Source organism: Pyrgilauda ruficollis, unplaced genomic scaffold (assembly GCF_017590135.1).
Source record: "Pyrgilauda ruficollis isolate IOZ18807 unplaced genomic scaffold, ASM1759013v1 scaffold8, whole genome shotgun sequence".
NCBI classification, from domain to species: Eukaryota; Metazoa; Chordata; class Aves; order Passeriformes; family Passeridae; genus Pyrgilauda; species Pyrgilauda ruficollis.
This window is the reverse complement of record NW_024529932.1, coordinates 6,149,683-6,165,158: the sequence shown is the minus strand read 5'-3', so window position 1 is coordinate 6,165,158 and position 15,476 is coordinate 6,149,683. Positions and strand designations below refer to the sequence as shown.

The following is a 15,476-nucleotide window of genomic DNA, read 5'->3' as shown; positions in this document are numbered from 1 at the left end:
AAGAGAGTTATCCTGTATTATCCTGCATGTCTGACTATTGTGGTTTAACCCCAGCTGGCAACTAAACCCCACACGGTCACTCACTCACTCCCTGCTCTGCTGGGATGGGGGATAGAATCAGAAGAGTAAAAGGGAGAAAACTCATGGGCTAAGATAAAGACGGTGTGATAGGTAAAGCAAAAGCCATGCACACAAGCAAAACCAAGGAATCATTCACCACTTCCCATGGGCAGGCAGGTTTGTTCAGCCATCCCCAGGAGAGCAGCACTGCACCATGCATAATGGTGACTTGGGGAGACAAGCAGCATTGCTCTAAACATCCCCTCTTCCTCCTTCTTCCCCCAGCTTTATGTGCTGGGTATGACACTTTGCGGTCTGGGACCTCCCTTTGGTCAGCTGGGGCCAGCTGTCATGGCTGTGTCCTGTCCCAGTTCCTTGTGCACCCCCAGTCCACTCACTGGTGGAGTGGGGTGAGGAGCAGAAAAGGCCTTGGCTTTGTGTGAGCCCTGCTTAGCTAAACCTGTGTTATCAGCAGTTTCCAGCACAAACCCAAAACAGAGCCCTATACAAGTTTTTATGAAAAGAATTAACTATCCCAGCCAAAACCAGCACATGGAAACCTTTTCTGAGATCAGGAAGCAGTTTGAGAGTTTGTAAGATTTGGGCAAATCTGGTAGCTTTACTGATGATAGCTTTTGAAGGGTGAGAATGTTACAGGAAGGTAAAAAGTCTCATGATCTCAAGAATTTATTGTTTCAATGGTAATTTTTTGTGATCTCCAGTTAGTGTTCAGTATAAGTTAAAAAACACGGTCACTCACTCACTCCCTGCTCTGCTGGGATGGGGGATAGAATCAGAAGAGTAAAGGGGAGAAAACTCATGGGCTAAGATAAAGACGGTGTGATAGGTAAAGCAAAAGCCATGCACACAAGCAAAACCAAGGAATCATTCACCACTTCCCATGGGCAGGCAGGTTTGTTCAGCCATCCCCAGGAGAGCAGCACTGCACCATGCATAATGGTGACTTGGGGAGACAAGCAGCATTGCTCTAAACATCCCCTCTTCCTCCTTCTTCCCCCAGCTTTACGTGCTGGGTATGACACTTTGCGGTCTGGGACCTCCCTTTGGTCAGCTGGGGCCAGCTGTCATGGCTGTGTCCTGTCCCAGTTCCTTGTGCACCCCCAGTCCACTCACTGGTGGAGTGGGGTGAGGAGCAGAAAAGGCCTTGGCTTTGTGTGAGCCCTGCTTAGCTAAACCTGTGTTATCAGCAGTTTCCAGCACAAACCCAAAACAGAGCCCTATACAAGTTTTTATGAAAAGAATTAACTATCCCAGCCAAAACCAGCACATTGAAACCTTTTCTGAGATCAGGAAGCAGTTTGAGAGTTTGTAAGATTTGGGCAAATCTGGTAGCTTTACTGATGATAGCTTTTGAAGGGTGAGAATGTTACAGGAAGGTAAAAAGTCTCATGATCTCAAGAATTTATTGTTTCAATGGTAATTTTTTGTGATCTCCAGTTAGTGTTCAGTATAAGTTAAAAAAAACCTAAAATCAGTTCTCAGAGATAAAATGAAGTACAGTGATTGTTGGTGTTTTGTGGAGTACTTCAGTGGTGGGAGAGGGAAGTCTGTTGGAAGTTAGGAGTAAGGGGAGAAGAACCTTTTTGCTTGGATTTTGTGACAGAAGACCTGTAACCTGCACTGGAACCACTTAACAGTAGAGTGAGACTGCAAAATGGTGATTGCTGAGCATCTTTATATTTGTTTTTTTCTAATAAAACTGCAGCTAACATTTACATTCATCCTGCCTGTCTGTTGTTCATATGCTTCCTAACTCACCAACTGCTCAACACACCTTTGGCTGACTAACAAGAATGGAAACTTTCTGAAATACTCCGTTCCAAGGCTGAAGTTTTATTGCATCCTTTAAAAAAAAAAAAAAACCAAAACAAAACAAAAACCCAAAAAAAACCACCAAAAAACAAACAAACAAACAAACAAAAAAAACAAAAAACCCAAAACATACTGAAATATATTTCTCCTGTTACAACAATGGGCTGTATGGGTTCATCATAATGAATATATTATTTTAAAGCAGTCCTTGCATATAAAATATAAAATAAAATTCAAGGGAAAATTACCATATTATGTTTAGTTGTGTGTATAAAAATACTTTTAATTGTTTTTAATATCAAAGAAAAACTTTGAAAATTAATTTAAAAACAAAATTCTGCACATTAACCATGCATCTTTTAACATCTCTGGCACACCCTGCTGGAGTCAGAGAAACCACTTTGAAGTTTAACTTCTACAAGCAAATAATTTAGATACACTGGAAGCAACTCACAAAGAATAGTTTGGATAGCCTGTGTTTTGGTTGTTGAACCTAAGTAATTGTTATTGTTGAGATTAAAAAGTTAGAATTTCTTTAGAAATCTTTAAATATAACTGATGATGCAGTACTACTTTACAAGAACAAATGGAATATTGCTTCTGGATTTTCATCCTAAGGCTCATAATTGCTGAAATGGTTCAAGAGACCCACAACATAATTTACCAGTAAATAAATTGAGTTTAGAGTCGTGTGACCTTTTTGTTATACATGAAAAGGGCATTTCTATCAGGTCTTTACCATCCAAGGTGCCATTTAGCAGTACAAGCAAAAGTAAATAAATCAGATACAATCAGAAATGGATTTTCAGAAAGTAACTTTGAGCTGTAAAGCTCTAAATTATCCAGAAGTTAATTCCATGAAGAAGCAAATCTTAGCTTAAGAATAGAGTACCTCAGATATAGTAGTGTTACATCTGGAAATATTTGGGATTATTCCCTTCTTAGAGAAAGTCACGAATATATATGAAGTTTAAAAGTATCATAGTTACAATTCTTACATTTCTGAGACCACAAAATCTGGAGCCTAACTTTTATAATGCTTTTTTTGATTGAAATTGGTGTATTTTTAAAGAAATTTCTATTAGAAGAATATTAGGATCATTAATAGTTCATAGTTCTTGGGTAGAATGTAGTTGACTGAATCTATGAACTACATTTAGCTGTATATATTTTGTCATTTTGCACATCATTAATACAGTTGTGGTTTTGTGTAGAGTAACTGTGAAAACTATGTATGACATACAATTAAAACTTCTCTTTATGTTTGTTTTGGCATTTGACATATAGTGTCATGCCTTTGCTTTGATATGTAAACAGCAGCTTAAAGATGTCATGCAAAGGAGGAAGGAAACTTTTGAATTGCTAATGTTGATAGTTAAATTGTGGTTGCCACATCTGTGTTGTAATAGATGATGGAACTGGGCTCACTGTGATATTCTAACAGTTTGTGTTGTTAATATAAATATTTAGCATAAGGGAGACAGGTTTATTTAATAATTTAGTCTGCAGTTACAAATGTATTCCATAGTCAATGAAAAGAAAAAGCTGCCTTTTATATCGGGGGGTTTTTGTAGTTTATTTGCTATAAATATGCTCTTTTTTTTGTCTATAAACATGTTTATTGTGAAGTTTATAAAATTCAGTTTTCATGTTAAAGTTTAAAAAAAAATCTTCTGGCCTCAAGCTTCACATTTGAGTACTTCCTAAACTTAGACAGTTGTCATCATCTTATTACACAAAACAAAGGCACTTTGAAATCCAGTCCTACCTTGTGGTGTGTATTTTTTTATATATGTATTTTCAGCTTTTTAATAAAGATTTTATGTAAATTCATTTGTGTTCACTTAAAGAACTAGAAAAATAGGCATGAGAATTTTCATTAGTTGACTAGATTAAAAGCAAATCATCTAATACTGTGTTTTGTACATACAGAATTGTCAGATACCTGTAATTCACAGTAGCCTTATTTAATCTAAATTTTGGATAGGTAATAAATAGCCAATATTATTGAAATACTATGATGAAAATTAATATTGTATAAATGCAGATACAATTTTGTGTGTACATGCTCAGAAGTGTGTGTTACAAGCTCTAGTAATTATCACATATGTGAGTATATGAGTTGATAATTTTAGCTGTTTGTTACTGTGAAGTTTGTCAATGCTTTCTGAAGGATTTTGGAATAAGTTCACTTCAGCGTGAAGTAAGTTGTTTCCACATTATTTCTAGGCACTGGAGACTTTGAAAATGTTTGAAAAAAAGGATAGCAGAGTAAAGAGTGCAGCTGCAACAAACCTTTCATTCCTTTATTATTTGGTGAGTGTTTGCTTCAACAAAACCAATTAAGAACTGAGGTTTATGTAGCAACCTCTGTATTTTTGTACCAATTTCTGTGTCTGCCTAAATAATCTCTGTAAACAAGAAGAAACTGCGCCTCAGAGTAGTTATTCTGGTACACCAATTGAAATTTGGATCTGGTCCCTTTGTATACTGTTGGTGGGAAGAAGAGTGAGATTGAGCCCCGGGCCACAGAAACATGCTTGCAGTTGGATTTGTGCAGAAGCTCAGTGGCTGGATTTAAAACATTGGCCCTGGGAACCCTGGCTGAATTTCAGGAACATGTGAAATAGGCAGCTTAGGCAGGTGTGTTTGTGTATGAAGCTTGTAGGGTATGGATTTTTAAATTAAAAAAAAAATGCTACTTTATTGCAACAGAGAAAGCTTGCAGACTGAATGGGACAGAGTGGCAACTTGAAAGAGATTATGTACCTTATGCAAATATATTACAAGTATTTTAGGACTGAGTAGTGGGGTAGTTTTTCATCCCCAATCTCCTGAAATTCCTGGAAGAAGCTGCAACTGCAAGAAAATTAGCTGACAAATGACTAATACAATGTTTGCTTTGTTCATGTAGGGGAATGAATTGGAACAAGCAACTAACTATGCAGATTTAGCAGTAAATTCTGATAGGTACAATCCAGCAGCTCTAACTAACAAAGGAAATACTGTTTTTGCAAATGGAGACTGTGAAAAAGCAGCTGAATTTTATAAGGAAGCTCTCAGGAATGATTCTTTATGCACTGAAGCACTTTATAATCTTGGTAAGTAACAGGTGCTGTTGTGATTTAGTTTTGACTGAAGGTAACACTAGGTAAACTAGTGTTTCTGAGAATCTGTCTTTGAAAGTTTTCTTATAGAAATATGTGTGAATTATTATTACTTTATTGAGTAATTTATATTATGGCAGCATATTAACTTATACTACCTGTCTGTTCTGCAAAAAAAATTCCCAGTGCTAACAACATCAATTAGTAATTGCAGATTAATACGTTACTTTGAAGATTAAGAAATTCATACTACCTGCTGAAAGGATACCAGTTTCAGCATTATTAAACTATCAGTCATTCTCCTTTAAAAGCCTTGCCTTTCCCTCATTCATCTTGTTCAAAAAATGAGATTACATAAGTTCTTGGTCTTTGATTGGGTTCACATTCCTTGTATTTATCAGTTTGGTAGGTCATGCTGGCTGATAACAGCTCTGTGCATGGCTCTCACAAATAGAGAGTCCTTCAAAGTCAAGGCAGGTAGGCTGCCTCCAAGTACTGTGTTCCTCTTTTGCTTTTCTTGGCTATCCTTTCAGTTAATATACTGAAGTAATCTGTTTTTCATTATATTAATACTGTAACCTTTATTTTTTAGGTTTAACTTACAAGAAGTTAAACAGGATAGATGAAGCTTTGGATTGTTTTCTGAAACTCCATGCAATCCTTCCAAATAGTGCCCAAGTCCTTTACCAGCTAGCAAGCATGTATCTTTTTCTGGGTTATTATAAGGAATGGTGGTTTTAGTAAACTCATTTAATCCGAAATACGTGTTTCAATCATGTCAAGGTGATTTAGAAATTTACTATGGTGTCCATTATAGTAAGAATGATTTATTATCTGGTGTCTGTGAGAAAAATGAGACCAGAACGTAACCCTTATTGAATATTTCCAGTGAAGCAAGTGAAGAACAGTAAGACTGCTCACATTGCAGGGGTTAGATTTACACTCAGCATTAAATTGTGTCATGGAATATTTAAAATGCTGCTGGTTTTGCTGTGAAACAAATGTGGCAGATGCGAGCACAATTAAGAGAAATATTTAAGAAAAAATTATATAGCTAATAAATGGGAAGCTCTGTTCTAAAAGCTGTTTTCAGATTAGTGTATGTGTAAGAAAATAATTGTCTCCCAGCACTGCGAAAGCTCAACAGATTGAAAAGCTGAGGGAAGAGATTGGCTTTGCACGTCACCAGTGATGCCCTAAACTATGAACTTCTTTAACAATGCTTCTGAGGATGGCCAAACTGTAAAATAATCCTCCCCAAGGCAGAACAGATTCCAGCTGATGTACTACACTTTTAAGAATAGTGTAGGTAATAAAAATATATTCTAGTCAGTAAAATAAGTAACCTCCAAATATATGAAAGGGCTCTGATCTCTATTCCATGTATCGCCCCTTTACATCACCACAAATGGCCCGAGTGTCCATCTGGGGAAGAGCTTCTCTGCTCCACTGCTGTGTAAAACTGCTTACCACCAATTCTCATAAGCTTCTTCAGTGTCAGGTAGGGTGGAGCAGAAACTGAAAAATCAGGTTGGGCAGTAGCTCCAGCTGACACTGCTGCAGAGCTCTGAGGCAATGTGCCATTCAGGAGGAAAGAGCAGCAGGCTGAGTTACAGCTAAAACTGCTGTTCTCTGGAGTAGAATTGTCTGTGCTCCTTAGACATACAGCAGAAAACCCCCCTGCTGCCAAAAGGCTGTTCTTGGGAATAGCAGTTTTACCTAATCACTTTAGAACAAAATGCTGCTAGTACAGAAACTAGCCAGGTTGTAAAGGCTGCAAATAAATGGCCTGGCTCTCACACTTTGTTCTTATAAATGAGGAGGTCAAAGTAAGATTAGTGTCAGAGAGAGAGGTGGGGACAGCTGAGTCCAGTGTGGTTCTAAGGTGAAAGAGTAGACAAAGTCTGTAAATACTTTTCTTCTTCTAGCATAACAAAAATACTTTCTGATACAAACGAAATTATGAATACAGTGTGGAAAAAAAAGTCATTGTGTCTCCACACTACAGTGACTGGTGGAGTGTTCAGCATATGGATTGCATTAGGTAAAGTGGTAGGGATTCTGAGTCAAAGTACCATTGGCATCAGTCCTTGACTGAGGAAAACTCAGATACCAGATCATGGAAGATCCCAATCAAGCCATAGAGTGGCTGCTGCAGTTGATCAGTGTAGTACCAACTGATCCACATGTACTTTCAAAGCTAGGGAATTTATATGATACTGAAGGTGATAAGTCCCAGGCTTTTCATTATTACTGTGAGGTAATTTTGCTTTTTCAATGCACTTTATTCTAAGTAAAGAAAATTTTGCCATGGGGTCCTATATCAAATTAATAATTGATTAATTTAAACCTTATAAAATGTCATCCAAAAAGAGGCTAAAAAAGAGATACTGGGTGAGAGTTAACAAAATCTGGTTTTTGAAGTCACATCCTAAGGAAATACATAGCCTATGTTTCCATGTGGATATTGGCCTCAGACTTTCCATTTTCTTTTATGTAGTTGTTTACTGACCTGTAGTAATGTTAATTTAAAGTGCAACCTGGGGCAAAATAAAATCAGAATATAATAGAAGTAATTTTAGAGGTGTGTAATGTGACTGAGTTAATTGGAAACTGTGTCTGTATAAAACGCAGATACCTATAGATTGTGTTTTGTTTATGTTTGGAAGATTTATATATATTTTGACTGTATAGCTATACATTATGGATACGCAGTTGCCTAAAGATAGGCAGCCTCTTTCATTTCAAACCAGCTGTACTACTGTCCATGGTTTGTAGAGGTTCTTCTGTGTTAGAAACGAGAATAAGACAGGAAGTGTCTGGTGCAATCTGAGAGTTCTCTTTCTTTATCTGTGCAAAGTGAGGATGACCAAAGGCTGTGTTGCAGTCTGAATTACCACTTGAGTTGTGCTAGATGATAATTTTGCTGCCTATTTCAGAGAGAATGTCTAAAAAGCTGAAAATGCTATTCACGTAGTTATGTACAGAAAGGAATGCTTTGGGGTGAGTTTTCCAGCAGACTGATATGAGCATGGAATTGTACGCTTATTAGTTGGCATTGTTAAATGTTTTAGGTAAGTTACTCATACGTAGATGTGATTTCAGTAAATGTTTTTGCTGTTGCAAGCTATTTAAAATAGTATTTCAAATAAGGCTAGATGGAAAATGTGACAGACTTATCTTGGGTAACTTCTAAAAAGCATTCTGCAATTAGAAAACTTAGCATGCTTTTTTTTTTATCCCCCACCAGGATCACTTAGTGTAGCACACTACTTTCATTCATTTATATTACATGTTTTGGGCATCTGGAGAATTAAGCACTTGAGTAAGATATTCCAGAAGCAACATAAAGATGTTGTTTATCACTAAAGTTGTGTGGTATTTTTCACCTTTCCTATTTTGTCAGTCATACCGGTATTTCCCTTCCAACATTGAGGTCATTGAATGGCTTGGAGCGTATTACATTGACACCCAGTTCTGTGAAAAAGCCATTGAGTACTTTGAAAGAGCAGCACTTATCCTGTAAGTAGTTATTATTTTATGCCTACTCAGATTTCAGGGATGATAAATCAGATATCAGATAGAGATAAATCAGCTGGATGACTTTAATACTATAAACAAACAGCAGGGTTAAGAATATTTGTGATATTTTTTAATTTTCTCAACTTTCTGTTCATTTGCAGTGTGTTTTTGCTCTTACTGTGCATTTTCAGTGCTAAATAAAATCCTCCATTGGGCCCAAGAGAGTTAGGTATTAGAACTTCTTTTTCTCTATTATCTGCCATTAAACACAACTATGAAGTGGAGAACAGTTCTCCAAAGCCATCAAGACCTCTTTCTCTGTGGCTTCATGTGAAATATTTCCTTTCTGTTGTTTTATTATGCGGTGAGGATTTGGTGGTTCAGATAAGTGCATGTTTTGGCTGATCTTACTGCATTTCCTCTTTTCACGTGACTTCTACTTCCATCAAATAAGGCATATAAGTAAGCAAAAATGTGCAGTGCCGTACTGCCAGTAATCAGTGAAAATAAATTGACAGGCTAAACTGATCCTGATAAAGATATTTGAATTATACTGAGTTTAGTTCAACAACTTAATTGCTGAAATTGTTCTTTAGCAGAATATGATGCACTTGAGTAAGTATATAGGCCATACGCTTTATTTTAGTTCAGAAAGGGACCTTACTGGAGAATGGTTTATAAATAAAATTTCATCAAATTTAAATTTGTAATCCAGAGTTCAAAGAGAATTCTAAAAATACACACACACAGTCTTTTTATGTGGAAACAAATATATGTCTATAGGTTCATGAAGAATTTTGTGTTAATAGATGAACTAAAATTCACTCCCAATAAGTGTAAATTTATTTTGTGTTTTAGGAAAACTATGAAAAATTATGCAAAACTCTGTTATTGCTTCTCTTGTGATGATCTAAAATTTTACATTCTTTTTGTTCTGTGAATCTGAATGACATGTATGTACAAAACAACATGAGAACAAAAAACTTTGTACAGTATAATTCAAGGAAAAATGATTCTGCATATAGGTTGTAAGAAGTTCAGTAAAAAATCCTAATTCTGACTTTGAGATGCTTGGGTTAGAGTAGACATTAATTACACATGAGAAAATCTAAGGTTTAATTAAGGATTAAAAAATGAAAAAAAATAGAGAAAAATAGGCTTCACTCAAATGGTGGTATATTTATAAAGAAACAGAGAAGTAGATTAGACAGAAATACACAGGAGAGCTGACAGAAATCACAGTTCACATGTTTGCCAGTGTTCTTTTCCCTACGAATACTGGCCACCTTAAAAAATCATTTTAGTAAAGCTATGAGATTTCATATGCTGGTATTCATGGCCTTCTTAGAAAATTTGGAAAGAAACTGAGAATAAGCTGAGAATGACAGGAATTATTTCATAATCTTGTTTTGGCAAAGATTTAAATATTTTGTGCTTCATGTCGCATTCACTCCATGCATGAAGTATGTGGATTGTAAAGTACTTATGAAGACTGAATTTTATTTTTCCTAGCATGCTGAAGTCTATCCTTAATAAAAGGAGTTGGTGTAGTTAGTACTTGCTGCTGACAATTTATTCTCTCTAGAGTTTTCATACTGAACTGAGTAATAAATTCTATATGGTGTGTGTTTGGCTGCCTGTGTTTGCAGGAGACACATTCATCTGAATCTAAAAATGTGCAACATTTGTATTTCATGAACTTGCTTGGCAGCTACCAGGTGAACAGAGTGCTTAGAGTTAAAAATGGCCTGTGCTGTGATTAGAGAGGAAAACTGAAGAGGATAAGTACAAAATTATTCTGAAAATGTTAACTTACAGTACCCTTTGGATATGCTACTATTCAGTTATAAGCCACATAGCAAAGTGCTTTGGCTTATACTGTTAACATGAAAACTGTTACGTGCTTGTACTGTTAACATGAAAATTTCCTAATTTTCACATTGTCTTGGTAAAAAGATGAAAGAGTCCAACAATTTTATTGTACATGCTCAAGCATCTCAAATATTTTCTCTGGCTGTACTGTCACCATTATGTGCTAAAAAGAGAAGGACAGGCAGCAGCTAGGACATCAAGGTGATAGCTCAGAGGAGGAGCCAGAGTTCAAAGCTGTGAGTAGGGACTGTTTCCTGGCAGGAATCCCTTGGGCATGTGTGAGACTCTAGTGATGGGACCTCCTCAGAATACAATTTAGCATTTTGTTCCTCCCCCATGGCATGGTTCTGTATCTCTGACAAAGATTGGTGGTTCACATGTCAGCTCTACTAATTGTGTCTGGGCACAGAATCATGAACCTGAGAAAAACTCTAACATGGGACTGAAAATGTGTGACATGGAGTCCTGGAAACAGGTGTGTGATGCAGCGGTGTGTGAGCTGAGCAGGATACATTCTTTCTAGGAAGGCAACATGCTAGGTGAAAAATTGATTAGTAGGTAAATAGTCATCTTTACCAGTGCTATGCAGATTATTTTGCTCATTCATTGTTTGGCAGTGTACATGATTTTGTTTTATTTATATGCAGGCCAACACAAGTGAAGTGGCAGCTGATGGTTGCCAGTTGCTACAGAAGAAGTGGTAAGTTCTGTAACTTTTTTGTTATTGTCTTCAGGTTTGTAACATTTTTTGTAATTCATTGAGGTTGTTCAGCTGGGAGAATAATGAGAAGGTTTCATAGGAAGGATGGAGGCAGACTGGGGTCTGCAGTTCCAGGTCATGGAGCAACAGTTTTAAACTGAGTAAGAGTTGACTTACACTGGGCATAAGGGAGAAATTCTTTATTATGAGCATGGTGAGACACTGGAACAGTGGTGTCATAGAGAAAGGTCAAAAAAAAACCCCACAAAAATCAGGAACCTCCTCCTCATCAATTCTGTTATTTACAGAGTAATTTGGACTGTTTTCAGATGCTCTTAATTTTTACTATCCATTAATAAAGAATATTAAGTTTGGTCTTATCAAATTTGGTCCTCCAATATTAAATAATTTACTCTAACTATAAAGATGAATTGATGTTAAGGTGTTCCAATTTCTCATCAAATATTCCTTTTTATGTTTGAATGTGTGGATAGGAGATGTTTGTTTTGTTTGCAGGCAACTACCAGAAAGCTCTGGAGAAATACAAAGTCATTCACAGAAAATTCCCAGAGAATGTTGAGTGTAAGTTGTTTCATTCTGTGGTGTAACTATCAAAGGAAACTTTGTTACATTGAATAGGTGTGTTAATAATCATATGATGTATTTTTCGTATTAAAAGACTTCATTATCTAATACTTTTATTCATGCTAATGCTGCGTGGTTTTTGTGACAACACTGACTGGTGATTTAAGAAATACGAGGGTAATGCTGAAGAAGAGCAATGAAAATAAACTTTATCTGAGTTCCATTGGATGAGTTCTTTCTCGTACATATGTCTTAACTTTTATAACTATTTTATTTAATCTTTCTTATGAAAAATATACATATTTGTACTTCTCGTTCTTGCTAGTTGAAATTCCTGCTGTAAATTTCTAGATTCAAGAAAATCTTATTGCTAAGTTTTATCAAAGTTAGGGTTTCCAGAAAAAACATTGAGGGTGAGATTTTGTTGCTGGGTTTTTAACTATAGCTGGTCACCCAGTCTCTGGAAAATCCATAGAGGATTTCAAACTACTCTATGGGAAACACAGCTTTGAAGAGTAAGACACTTTGCAAAATCAGTCACACCTGTACTCTAAATAAAAAAGCCCTGTAGAAAATAAGGGTTGTCAGTGGTTGTGTAAACATTCTCTTCCATCCCACACTGTGCCTCACAAATTCCAAACTACAAGGTTGTCGCCAACAAGTCTGTGCTTTCAGATGCAATGTGGGAAGAACATTAATTGTATTTTATTTTAAAATTGTATCGTTCTGCTTTAACAAATTTATTGCTTTTAAAAGAGGAATCACAGTTCTGTTGTACAAGTGAAATTCAGTACTGTAACTCCTCCAAGTTATAAGCAAAATATCCTGTTTGTGTTGCTCACACATATTTCAGAGGGGCATTTAGTAAACCTTTTAGAATGCAAATATGTTTCTGAAGGTAGTTTCTACAAATTTCACAAATGGAAGGAGGAGTTAGGCAAGAAAATTTAACTGATTTAAGTTTTCTATTGCTGTAACAATGGTTCTTCCCTCATCTGTCCCTGATCATGGGCTTCCTAAACCATCAGAAAACTAACTTAGCACAAAATGAAATAACATGTTTGTGAAAGCAGTCTGGAGAGAATGGATCATGTCCTGCTTGTTTCTGCTTCTGTTCTTTGAAATGAATGTTGATAAACACATAGGAGTACCAACAGTGTTTTCAGAGTTTGGTAGGAGTGTCTTAGGAGATTGTAGGTTGTATTTTAAGGATTCTTTCAGTTCAGTCATACCGTTACATTTGATTTTTATGTCAGCTTTGTTGGGGTTTCTTAATTCTATAGATATTACTCTTTAACGATCAACCACAGACAGAGGAAAAAAACATTTTGATTCACTTGGCATTTGCAAAATTGTTTTCAGCAAAATTCTCTTGATAGCAGCTCCTTAGTAATATCGTAGTATCATTTCTGTGCTTTCCAGCTTCCAAAAGATTTTGCAAATGTCAAGAGTTCTGAGCCAAAATAGTTAGTATGCCTTTTGCCTTCCACATATACCAATGCTGTTTGTACTGTTAATGGATACAGACACAGAGAAAATGTTGAATTACTTGCAAAATATCACAATTTGTATAGTGATACTGTACTGGAGTCACCTTGTTTATAGGTATTTGCACTGTTTGCCATTCTGCATGTCCAGTTCTGTCAGGGTGCACTTGTAATTTGACCTGCTTAAGTATATTTCTAAAATGCTTTGCTTTCCAATTAGGCCTCCGGTTTTTAGTTCGTCTCTGCACAGACATGGGGCTGAAAGAAGTCCAGGAATATATAACAAAGCTCAAGAAAGCAGAAAAATTAAAAGAAATCAGAGAGCAGGTAAGTTTGTTTCTCTGTGTATCATACAGTATTGCTACAGATGTAGAAGAAGCTAAAGTAATGTTTATGATACTTCAAGACAAAATGCATTGTTAACTTCCTGGTTTACAGAGGCTGATATTTTGGGGGCTTGGGAGCCTTGGTTTTAAGTTACTGATCAGTCTTACATCTGTCTGAATAGTTTCTGAGCACCAGATTTTCTGTGATTTTTAAATACCAGTGAAAGATGGACTATGTGGACATGAGGGAATGCCAGAGCCACTCGCATAATTCAATGTCTGTGGAATGTTGTCTTTCCTACTCACTTGCCAGATTTTATTTAATACTTCAGTGTATTTATGAGCCAAGTAATAATGCAACTACAGGGAGAGATGGGAAGCCTAAGAATTTGTCCATGTAAAAGAACTCCTTTTTTGTTATATACAAAACTGCAGCATTGACATATTATATAGGTAGAAGTAAACTATTCATGTGAGTGCCAATTTTTAAACCAAAAAAAAGAGAATTCCGTGGAAAAGTAACAGGCTGTGAAAGCTATGAGATCATAACTTGTGTTCTGTTCAGAAGAGTGAGCTCACATTTGTGTTTGTGTGCACTCATGCATTGTTTTTTTGCTAATCTGGTGATAAAATAAGATTTTAAAATTAAAAGCAGCTGCTTGTTTGAAAAGCATTGTCCATGCTGTTGAGCAGCAAAGTATTCAAGCTTGGTTTGCCTATCCAGAGAATTGCCTCAAATCTACGTAGTCACATTAGTATACATTAAGTCTTAACTAATTTACTGTGCTCTTAGTAACACTTATTGATCCCTTTGATGACAGATCATATGCACATGCATTCTTGGCTACTTGTGCTTAAGTTCCAGGGAGCCTGAGTATGCATGTGAACATGAGGACACTTTAGAAATGAAACTCATGAGGGGAAACACTGACTGAAGGATTGCAGCTTCATGCTACAGCCGCACTTTGAGGGCTAGCTGAAGTGTACTGACTGGGTTTTTCAGTAACTGTAAAATTCAAAGCACTTGGGAACATGGACAAAAGAAAGCAGTCCACAGAGGTAGTGGGATTAATATTCCTCCATGTCTCCCCATAATTGTATCAGTAAGCAAAACAGATGACCAGGTATAATGTACCTAATCTGCAGAACTCACAGTTAAGAGATCCACTGAAGTGTGTTGAACACTTTGCTTGGTTTCTGATCACTTCAGTGCCAGTGATATACATAGTTTGTTGCACTAACTTTCAGTACTTCAGTGCTTTACTTGAGAAAGCTCACCAACAAAAACAGTTTAAACTGGTTTATTTTACAGTTGATTAGAGAGAGAGAGGTCCCTGGAGATGGAAAGGCAATTTCTTTGAATGTAATTCTGGGCTTTTTTCTACACTAAAGGTGTTAATTGTAGATGGGCAATGTCAAGGTCTTTAAAGGAAACACGTTTTTTTCTTTAAGAAAGTTAATATTTGAACACAATTTTAAAAAAAATCTAAAAATTGTCATGTCTCTTTCTGTTTATTTCATATGGGAAACAAGAGCTTTCCCAAACACATTACTTTGTGGTGAGGAAAAAGCTACTGACAGAATATTTAAAAGTTTAAATTCTCTAAATAACTTAAGATTTTAGTAACATAAAAATTATGTTTAAATTATGGGGTTTTTTTCATCCTGACTTCTTTGTGTTAAGGGAATTCAGTAAGTCATACCTGAATGACAGAAGTGTCAGTGGGATCCAACACAGACTCGTGGTTGCACGAGTTATTGCACACTTGGTTTAGGCTGTTCAGGCTTTAGCAGTGACCATAATTCAGCCATGATGTGGGCAGCTCCCTCTGTGTCTTGCATTTCAGTATTCCTGTTTAAGAGTGTGTCGATGCTATCCTGTTACACTAACCTTGCAAAGTAGGATCACAGAATGGTTTGGATTGAAAGGAACATTTAAAGAGAATCTAGTTTCAACCCCCAACTATCAGGTTGCTCAGAGCCC

At 36.4% G+C, this 15,476-nt stretch overlaps 1 protein-coding gene across 4 annotated transcripts in view; it reads left to right on the top strand.

Moving 5' to 3' along the window:
• IFT88 (intraflagellar transport 88) overlaps window positions 1-15,476 on the top strand; it is a 41,549-nt gene that overhangs the window by 12,889 nt on the left and 13,184 nt on the right. For 3 of the 4 annotated variants that reach the window (XM_041487427.1, XM_041487428.1, XM_041487430.1), the window contains 8 exons: window positions 4,123-4,209; window positions 4,808-4,994; window positions 5,593-5,701; window positions 7,110-7,260; window positions 8,407-8,522; window positions 11,042-11,094; window positions 11,611-11,676; window positions 13,387-13,493. In XM_041487427.1, the coding sequence (XP_041343361.1) occupies window positions 4,123-4,209; window positions 4,808-4,994; window positions 5,593-5,701; window positions 7,110-7,260; window positions 8,407-8,522; window positions 11,042-11,094; window positions 11,611-11,676; window positions 13,387-13,493 (876 nt within the window). The remainder of the gene's footprint in view (window positions 1-4,122; window positions 4,210-4,807; window positions 4,995-5,592; window positions 5,702-7,109; window positions 7,261-8,406; window positions 8,523-11,041; window positions 11,095-11,610; window positions 11,677-13,386; window positions 13,494-15,476) is intronic. The other variant, XM_041487429.1, reaches the window with a different exon arrangement.